The sequence below is a fragment of the Salvelinus sp. IW2-2015 genome, unplaced genomic scaffold (assembly GCF_002910315.2).
Source record: "Salvelinus sp. IW2-2015 unplaced genomic scaffold, ASM291031v2 Un_scaffold2476, whole genome shotgun sequence".
In the NCBI taxonomy this organism is placed as follows: domain Eukaryota; kingdom Metazoa; phylum Chordata; class Actinopteri; order Salmoniformes; family Salmonidae; genus Salvelinus; species Salvelinus sp. IW2-2015.
Window position 1 is genome coordinate 64,722 of NW_019943794.1, and position 10,358 is coordinate 75,079.

General features: G+C 46.9%; 1 protein-coding gene across 1 annotated transcript in view; it reads left to right on the plus strand.

The window, feature by feature from the left end:
- Positions 1-8,238, plus strand: part of LOC112074058 (ubinuclein-1-like) — a 16,542-nt gene extending 8,304 nt beyond the window's left edge. The window contains exons 4-16 of the mRNA XM_024141278.2: positions 3,012-3,155; positions 3,344-3,429; positions 3,776-4,200; positions 4,318-4,568; positions 4,659-4,729; positions 4,842-4,968; positions 5,045-5,151; positions 5,342-5,467; positions 5,564-5,713; positions 5,795-5,848; positions 6,058-6,610; positions 6,959-7,166; positions 7,794-8,238. Coding sequence (XP_023997046.1) covers positions 3,012-3,155; positions 3,344-3,429; positions 3,776-4,200; positions 4,318-4,568; positions 4,659-4,729; positions 4,842-4,968; positions 5,045-5,151; positions 5,342-5,467; positions 5,564-5,713; positions 5,795-5,848; positions 6,058-6,610; positions 6,959-7,166; positions 7,794-7,846 — 2,355 coding nt within the window. The 3' untranslated portion in view covers positions 7,847-8,238. The remainder of the gene's footprint in view (positions 1-3,011; positions 3,156-3,343; positions 3,430-3,775; positions 4,201-4,317; positions 4,569-4,658; positions 4,730-4,841; positions 4,969-5,044; positions 5,152-5,341; positions 5,468-5,563; positions 5,714-5,794; positions 5,849-6,057; positions 6,611-6,958; positions 7,167-7,793) is intronic.
- Positions 8,239-10,358: the final 2,120 nt, after the last annotated feature.

Below are 10,358 nucleotides of genomic sequence, written 5' to 3' on the forward strand. Positions count from 1 at the left end.
CCGATTTAAACGACGACGATTTTATTTTTTATTTGTATTTGTTAAATGACCAATTACAACAATACTGAATGAACACTTATTTTTAACTTAATATAATACATCAATAAATCAATAGCCTCATAAATAATGAAACATGTTCAATTTGGTTTAAAAAAATGCAAAAAACAAAGTGTTGGAGAAGAAAGTAAAAGTGAATTGTGCCATGTAAGAAAGCTAACGGTTTAAGTTCCGTTGCTCAGAACATGAGAACATATGAAAGCTGGTGGTTCCTTTTACATGAGTCTTCAATATTCCCAGGTCAGAAGTTTTAGGTTGTAGTTATTAGAATTATAGGACTATTTCTCTCTTCGATTTTGTATTTCATATACCTTGACTATTGGATCTTTTATAGGCACTTTAGATTGCAGGTGTAACAGTATAGCTTCCGTCCCTTCCTCGCTCCTACCTGGGCTCGAACCAGGAACACATCGACAACAGCCACCCTCGAAGCAGCGTTACCCATGCAGAGCAGGGAACAACTACTCCAAGCGAGTGACGTCAGAGCGAGTGACGTTGAAAACGCTATTTAGCGCGCACCCCGCTAACTAGCTAGCCATTTTCACATCGGTTACACCAGGCCTAATCTCGAGGAGTTGATAGGCTTGAAGTCATAAACAGCGCAAGCTTGAAGCACAGCGAAAAGCAGTGCCTGGCAAAACGCAGTAAAGTGCTGTTTGAATGAATGCTTACGAGCCTGCTGTGTGCACCATCGCTCAGTCAGACTGCTCTATCAAAATCATAGACTTAGTTATAACATAAACACACAGAAATACGAGCCGTAGTCATTAATACGGTCAATCCGGAAACTATCATCTCAAACACGGAACCGTTCCGTATTTTTATAACGGGTGGCATCCATAAAGTCTAAATATCCTGTTACATTGCACAACCTCAATGTGATGTCATAATTACGTAAAATTCTGGCAAATGAGTTCGCCAACGAGCCAGGCGCGCCCCAAACTGTTGCAGATTACCCTGACTCTGCGTGCAATGAACGCAAGAGAAGTGACACAATTTCACCTTTAATATTGCCTGCTAACATGGATTTCTTTAAGCTAAATATACAGGTTTAAAAATATATACTTCTGAGTATTGTATTTTAAGAAAGGCATTGATGTTTATGGTTAGGTACACATTGGAGCAACGACAGTCCTTTTCGCGGAATGCGCACTGCATCGATTATATGCAACGAGGAAACGCTAGATAAACTAGTATATCATCAACCATGTGTAGTAACTAGTGATTATGATTGTTTTATAAGATACGTTTAATGCTAACTAGCAACTTACCTTGGCTTCCTACTGCATTCGCGTAACAGGCAGGCTCCTCGTGAGGCAGGTGGTTAGAGCGTCTGGACTAGTTAACCGTAAGGTTGCGAGATTGAATCCCCGAAGCTGACAAGGTAAAAGTCTGTCGTTCTGTCCCTGAACAAGGCAGTTACACCACCGTTCTAAGGCCGTCATTGAAAATAAGAAGTGTTCTTAACTGACTTACCTAAGTTATAAAAGGTGTAAAATTGATTGTTATGAAAACTTTGAAATCACCCTAATTACATCGGCCATTCCGGTTAATCGGCGACTTCTAGTTCAGTTTACCATGTTTCTTCTGGTTCGTTAATCGGTCGACTTCTAGTTCAGTTTACCATGTTTGTTCTGGTTCGGGTTTACCATGTTTCTTCTGGTTCGCTTAATCGGTCGACTCTAGTCGCTATGTGTACCAGTTTCCTCTGGTCGGTGTACCATGTTTCTCTGGTTCGGTTACCATGTTTCCTCTGGTTCGGGTGGTGTACCATGTTTCTCTGGTTCGGTGTTACATATTTGCTCTGTTTCGGGTGTACCATGTTTCCTCTGGTTCGGTGTACCATGTTTCCTCTGGTTCGTGTACCATGTTTCCTCTGGTTCGGTGTACCATTTCTCTGGTTCGGTTGTACCTGTTCTCTGCGTTCGGTGTACCATGTTTCCTCTGGTGCGGTGTACCATGTTTCCTCTGGTTCGGTAGGTCCATGTTTCTCTGGTTCGGTGTACCATGTTTCCTCTGGTTCGGTGTACCATGTTGCTCTGGTTCGGTGTACCATGTTTTCCTATGGTTCCGGTGTACCATGTTTCCTCGGTTCGGTGTACCATGTTCCTCTGGTTCGGTGTACCATGGTTTGCTCTGGTTCGGCCTGTACCATGTTTGCTCTGGTTCGGGGTACCATGGTTCTCTGGTTCCGCGTTGGTTGTACCATGTTTCCTCTGGTTCGGTGTACCATGTTTGCTCTGGTTCGGTGTACCATGTCTCTGTGTGCATGTGCTTCCTGTTTATATGTATTGCCTGGATACTTAGCTCTCAATATTGTTTATAATTTTAAAATTACACGTTACCATTTGATGTAGTATTCCAGCCTAATCTGACACCAAGCTGGTCTGTTTAGTATAGTACTGTAGTATAGTACCGTATTATACTGTAATATCACCCCCCTCCTGTCCTCTGAGCACCAAGCTGGTCTGTTTAGTATAGTACTGTAGTATAGTACGTATTATACTGTAAAATCCCCCCTCCTGGTCTCTGCTGAGCACCCAAGCTGGTCTGTTTAGTATAGTATGTAGTATAGTACTGTATTATACTGTAACATCGCCCCCTCCTGTCCTCTCTGCAGTATGATGAGTTGGTCCCAGCCTCTCTGAACACAGCTGGTCTGTTTAGTATAGTAATGTAGTATAGTACTGTATTATACTGTAACATCGCCCCCTCCTGTCCTCTCTGCAGTATGATGGAGTTGGTCCCAGCCTCTCTGAACACCAAGCTGGTCTGTTTAGTATAGTAATGTAGTATAGTACTGTATTATACTGTAACGTCCCCCCTCCTGTCCTCCTGCAGTATGATGAGTTGGTCCCAGCCTCTCTGAACACCAAGCTTGGTCTGTTTAGTATAGTAATGTAGTATAGTACTGTATTATACTGTAACATCGCCCCCTCCTGTCCTCTCTGCAGTATGATGAGTTGGTCCCAGCCTCTCTGAACACCAAGCTGGGAGGGTTCTATGTTAATTCTGGTCCGCTCCAGTTCCGCCAGGCCTCTGATACGGAGACAGGCGACGACTTCATGACCAAGAACCAACAACCCAAGCCCTCTAAAGTAATTAAAACTCTATGGCTGCATCCCGTTCCAAATAGCACCCTATTCCGTCTATAGTGTACTACTCTTGGCCAGAGTGGTCTCTGAATAGGGTGCTATTTGGGATGCGGACAATATGTATGATCATAACTGGATTGCGTTTGTGAATAGAAAATGTTCCAGTTCAGACATTCTTTGTTTTGTTCCAGAAACGCAGGAAGGAAGAGGGAAAAGTGAAGAGGAGGACCCACCCTGGACAGGTGGCGACTGAAAACCCCACACTGTCAAACACTGGGTGAGAGACTGACTCATGATCAGTTGATTGACAACTATAGATCATAGATTGTCCATTTATGCTCCCTCTCTCTGTGCTCCCTCTCTCTGTGCTCCCTCTCTCTGTGCTCCCTCTCTCTGTGCTCCCTCTCTCTGTGCTCCCTCTCTCTGTGCTCCCTCTCTCTGTGCTCTGGTCCCATGTGGCTCAGTTGGTAGAGCATGGCGCTTGCAACGCCAGGGTTGTGGGTTCATTCCCCACGGGGGGACCAGGATGAATATGTATGAACTTTCCAATTTGTAAGTGGCTCTGGATAAGAGCGTCTGCTAAATGACTTAAATGTAAATGTAAAATGCTCTTTCTTCCCCAGTGTTCTACCTGACAAGAACATGTGGGAGGAGAAACCGAAGAAGAAGAAGAAGCCAGCTGGTCCTCTGAGTGTCACAGACATGCTGAGAAAGTTCCAGAAACAGAAAGACAAAGAGAAACTGAAAAGGGAGAAAGAGGGAGAGCAACAGAAGTTCGGTCTGGGGAAGACTACACTACCCACAACCCCCTATGTTTCTGCAGACCCTGCTGGGGGCGGCGCCAACTTGGCGGACCCTCTGCTCAGCTTGATCGGATCGACCAATGACAGGGCGTTTCTCCAGGCAGCCAGCACTTTGGACTTTGACCTCGATCTAGACACCCTATTGGACGCCTCCGCTGAGACGCTGGCCAATCAGGTAGTCGTCGCCATGACCTTAACCAATCAGGAGGTCAACGCCAAGACCTTGGCCTACAAGGAAGTGAACGGTTTGATACTCTACCATACTTTATTTTTCATTTTCATTGATATTTGTTTTGTGTTGATAATGGTACATTTGAAGTCCAATAATTACAACATACTATATATATATGCTGTTGTTCCAGGACTCGGTGCAGGGGGTGACCCCTCTGCTTCCACCCTGGAGAGCCACACACAGACCCCCATCGACCCTGTCCCTCAACCCCAGGASCAGATTGACCTTGTCCCTGAATCCATCTCCAAGCCCCAGGCCCCAAAACCATCTACACAGCCACAGCCAGTCTCTGGCCCACAGGTCCAGCCCCTGTCACAGCCCACTCCCCTGCCTGAAGGTCTGTCACCAGCCATGGAGAAGAGAGCTCAAGACCTGGCCCTGGTATGGCACCGGACATTGGGCTTTGCGTTATGCTGTGCCCTTATGTTGTTGAGTGCCACATTGATTGATGTATTGGTTGATCTTATTCAGGCTGCAAAGGGGTTGGAGGGAGAGTCAAAGGTCAAGTTCTTCACACCAGAGGTCAACACCATCCTACTGGAGTAAGTCACTTGGTTTGGTTTCATGTTTAAACTACTATCAAAAACATTGTCTCATACAAGTCCCATAACAATGTTCAGCCTTACGAGTAATGGATGTGTGTGTGGTCCTCAGCATTGAGCTGCAGTGCAGAGATGTGAGTGGCCAGGTGCGTTCTAAGGTGTACACACACCTTGCCTCATTCCTCCCCTGCAGCAGAGACACACTGCTGAAACGGGTCAAGAAACTACTGCTGACACAGGTAACACAGGATGGCTCGTCCTCTGTTGTGTGTATGTGTGTGTGTGTGCAGGCGCAAATCTTTGTCTGTGGTTTAGGAGGAGCCTCTCCAGAGGTTGAGGCAGGCAATCGACAAGGTGATGCCAGAACAGATCTCCCGTTACCACGACGACTGCCAGGCCCACGCCCAGGCCAGGGCCGCTAAGTAAGTCACCATGGCAACTATCGTCAACACACAGAACATAATAAATCATAGTCCACTTATTAATGTGCAACTTGGAGTGATCTTGCTAACCCGTGTGGCTGGCTGCCGCGCTAACCCGTGTGGCTGGCTGCCGCGCTAACCCGTGTGGCTGGCTGCCGCACTAACCCGTGTGGCTGGCTGACCGTTCCAGGATGGTGGAGGAGAGTAAAGAGCGAGAACAGAAGGAGAACACGGGGTCAGAAGAGGAGGGGGAGGAGAGGAGTGGCAAACGAGTGGTGGGCCCCAGGAAGAAATTCAGATGGAACCAAGAGATCAGGTTACTTTTTCATGTTCTAAATGTTTACTCATCATTCTATCAACACACACACATACGTTTAAACACCTATGGTGACTATCCTATCTTGCCCGWTAGGGAGTGCCTGTGCATTGCGGTTCGGGTGCGGATGGACAGATTCCAAGTGGAGAAAGGGAAAACTGAGACGCAGGGACCGGAGGAGTTCCTGAAAGCTTTCTTGGACACAGAGATCAAACCCCTCTGGCCTAAAGGCTGGATGCAGCCCAGGTACACACACACGCAAGCACAACCTTCAAATATTCCACTTTACTTGTTCATGCGTCTTTTACTAGTGTTTTGGTTCCTCAGAGTGCTGCTAAAGGAGAGTAGAAGATTCCACTGCCCCACTGCACCTCTACAGCAGTAAGTATCCTCCATAGAACTAGGAATTATAACTTTTTTCTCCATAAGATCTCTTTGGTGGCGTCCACCGAAATTCTTTAGTAGCTCAACCAAGGTGTTGCTGCTGGGCTGGCGCTCTCTGACTGCATCACACAGATGCAAACAGTTTTTCTTTTTGTAAGGAGTGCAATAAGTAATGTTAGTGAAGGAAAACGTGTTCCCTCCCACAGAGTGAAGAGGAAGTTGAAGTCGGAGAAGAAACGGTACTCTTTGGGCAGTGCTCCAACTCTTCCAGGGACCTCCAGTGGGCCTGTGGAGCCTCAGGTTTTCCTAGGAGTTCAACCCCAGAACGGATCACCTCTTCTGGGCTCAGGCGTATCCGCAGCCCCTCAGAATCTCGATGACTCTCTGGACCAGGGTCGCATCCTCACACCCCCCTCTTTAGGGGTTGTGAAAGAGGAGCTAGCTGAGCTGAGGGGGGAGGAGAGTTGCAGGGCTGATTCTGGTTTCCCCATCGCTGTGTTGACCCGCTACGATGATTTGAAACCTGTGCCTGTCAGCACGTCAGCCAATACCAACACACATGCTCAGTCAACGACCGCGAACACACACCCTCAGACGAACACTCACTCCCAGTCTCCTCTGACCGTGCTACCTGACCAGGCGCTGGCGCAAGTCCACAGCCACAAAGACTACATTTCCCAGGGGCACCTAGCATTGACGCAGGACCTTTCACTCCAGAATGGCCACCCTCCTCCACCACAGAAGAAGAAGAAGAAACGGGTAACCACATTATTCCAAGTTGACAGATGGGTAGAATGCATTATAATGTGTTTGTGATTAGAGTTGCAAAATTTTGGGAATTTTAAATAAATTCCCTGGTTTCCCCGAAATCCCGGTTCTAGGTTTCTAGAATCAGGAGAGAATAAGCAGAAAATCCGGGATTCTCCAACCAGGATTTCTGGAAAGTTCCAGGAATTTTGCAACCCTAGTTGTGATGCATAAAGCCATTTGGTTTATTTGTTAGTTCCGGATTCTGAAAGTCATAGGCTTTGTCCCAAATGGCASATTTTTCCCTATGAAGTGCACTACAATGTGAATCGGGTGCCATAGTTTGTTTGTTGTTTGCAGGTTTCTGAGGTGTCTGTGCTAAGCTTGCCTGCTCCAGAACASAAACCCACTCCTGGTCTTCCTGGAATCCCTCTACTCCATGCCCTGGGTTTCCCGCTTTCCGCCTTCGGACCAGGAACCATGGGAACGCTGACCCAGTCGCAACATTCCAAAGACGCCCTGGTCACCGGCACCACCCCTGGAACGTTCCACCACGGACTCACGCACAGTAAGTGTGTGTGATGCATCTACGGTTGTATTTAGCATTCGAGGGGATTGGCCTGAGAAAATGCCCTGTCAATGTTCAACTGGACTTCACTTACTAGCGGCACTGTTGACTTAAAGGGATGCTCACTCACTTTCTGCATCCTTCCCTTATGAAAAAAGAGTGCGAGGTCTGAGTGAGGTAGACCTGCCAGTCTGAGTGCAGTAGACCTGCAGTCTGAGTGCAGTAGACCTGCAAGTCTGAGTGCAGTAGACCTGCAGTCTGAGTGCAGTAGCCTGCAGTCTGAGTGCAGTAGACCTGCAGTCTGAGTGCAGTAGACCTGCAGTCTGAGTGCAGTAGACCTGCAGTCTGAGTGCAGTAGACCTGCAGTCTGAGTGCAGTATGGTGCAGGTCTGGAGTGCAGTGGCTGCAGTCTGAGTGCAGTCAGTGGTCTTTGTAAGGGTTTCTGCACTCGTCGCTCTCAGGAATATTACATGTTTTTACCTTTAGTCATCTCTTCTTCATTTTCTCCTCTACCTCAACACCAGGTAACGAACATGATACCTGGTCGTTTTTATCATCATATTTCACATCAATAAATATATTGATTACCTGATCAGATGTATTGATCAGAGAAGTATTGATTTTTAGATGGCAGCCAGCTGGTGGGAGAGGGACCCAACGCTCAGAGAAAACTACAGTGATCCAACCCTCCGACAGTGAACATCTAGAATGGATTCAGAATGGACACGTGCAGTAAAAAAAAAAAAGTTTGGGGGAAACTTGTGAAAAAGTATAATCAGAAAACTGGATGTAAAAGGCCTATTGAGCCTGGAATAATGATCTTGGAATGGGCACCTATAAGACATTGGAACTTCTGAGCCCCTGCTGATCAGATTTGATGGAACATTCCTCGTCAGCAATGGGATGGGGTGAAACTTTTAAATGGGTCACAGAGCTGCATGTATATCACTGGCTAGCACAGCGGTGTTATGAGGAATGTTACACTTACTGAATTGAATGTGTTTTTGCCATATTAAGTATTATAGTTTGTATGGTTATTCAAATAATGTAACCACATTGGTAGCACGTTGTAATAAAGCATTTAAAATTAAATTAAATATTAGTGTGTTTATTCATTTACTCCCACATTTACTCCCACAATGTTAGCTTGTATTCACATTTATAAACTACTTAAAGTATGTAATAATCATTTCTAAGATGTTTATAGGTCCTTATAAACCATTTAGGCTACTGCTAATCATTAAAGTAGTTTAATATGGACTCAGCATACAAAATGAGGGCTATTTATACCTTATAAATATTTTTTATTAATTGACCTGGGCCCGGTTTCCCAAAASTGTCGTAATACYTTTAAAGTTCATAACTGTGCACTCTCCTCAAACAATAACATGGTATTKCTTTACTGTAATAGCTACTGTAAATTGGACAGTGCAGTTAGATTAACAAGTRAGTCATATCTGATATTGGCAGAAAGCTTATGTCCTGGGAAAATMTTCTTGTMACRTACAACCTRYTGCTWATCACATTAGCCTACGTTAGCTCAACRGTCCTGCAGGGGACCCACCGATCCTGTAGAGGTTTTAACCTCAAGGATCTGCCCCTTTTTTCCCGCAGAAACCGAGCGAGGTGGGCGATAGAGCAGATACCGGATGCTGAGGGTGGGAGTAGAGCAAGATGCCGAGCTGAGGTGGGCGATAGAGCAGATACAGGAGCTGATGGGTGGGAGATAGAGCAGATACCGGAGGCTGAGGGTGGGAGATAGAGCAGATACGCGGAGCTGAGGGTGGGAGATAGAGCAGATACCGAGCTGAGGTGGGAGATAGAGCAGATACCGGAGCTGAGGGTGGGAGATAGAGCAGACAACCGGAGCTGAGGGTGGAGATAGAGGCAGATACCCGGAGCTGAGGGTGGGGCGATAGAGCAGATACCCGGAGCCGAGGGTGGGAGATAGAGCAGATGACCGGACGAGGGTGGCGGATAGAGCAGATACCGGGAGCTGAGGGTGGGAGATAGACGCAGACACGCGGAGCTGAGGGTGGGAGATAGAGCAAATACCCTGGAGGCTGAGGGTGGGCGATAGAGGCAGATACCGGAGCTGAGGGTGGCGATAGAGCAGATACCGGAAGCTGAGGGTGGGCGCTAGAGAGACAACTCGAGCTGAGGGTGGGAGCTAGGGAGAAATACCGGAGCTTGAGGGTGGGAGATAGAGCAGATACCGGAGCTGAGGGTGGGCAGATAGAGCAGATACCGGAGCCTGAGGGTGGGCGATAGAGCAGATACCGAGCTGAGGTGATGATAGAGCAGATACCGAGCTGAGGGTGGGAGATAGAGCAGAACCGGAGCAGAGGGTGGGCGATAAGAGCAGATACGGAGCTGAGGTGGGAGATAGAGCCAGATACCCGAGCCTGAAAGGGTGGGCGATAAACTCCTGCTAGCTGTTAATAGTGCATTATGACAAGGACAACGAGTTTTAGAACAAGCATTCCATACTGTTTAGGAAACTGAAGTGAAATGGACACAGTGACATTTAGGTTTGCATTTACCCATAATATGGCAATACCTCCACCTCTACCCACTCTGTCTGCTCTGATAGTCACATTACACCCAGAACAGCTCTGAGTCCACCTCTACCCACTCTGTCTGCTCTGTAACATTACACCCAGCTAACAAACATCTGAGTCACCTCTACCCACTCTGTCTGCTCTGTAGACATACTACCCAGCTAACAGAACATCTGAGTCCTACTCTACCCACTCTGTCTGCTCTGTAACATTACACCCAGCTAACAGAATCTGAGTCCACCTCTACCCACTCTGATCTGCTCTGTAGACATTAACCCAGCTAACAAACATCTGAGTCCACCTCTACCCACTCTGTCTGCTCTGTAGACATTATACACCTCAGAACATCTGAGTCCACCTCTACCCACTCTGTCTGCTCTGTAGACATTACTACCAGAAACATCTGAGTCCTACCTCTACCCACTCTGTCTGCTCTGTAGACATTATACCCAGATATACAGAACATCTGAGTCCACCTCTACCCACTTGTCTGCTCTGTAGACATTATACCCAGCTAACAGAACATCTGAGTCACCTCTACCCACTCTGTCTGCTCTGTAGACATTACTAACCAGAACATCTGAGTCCACCTCTACCCACTCTGTCTGCTCTGTAGACTCTATAACCAGCT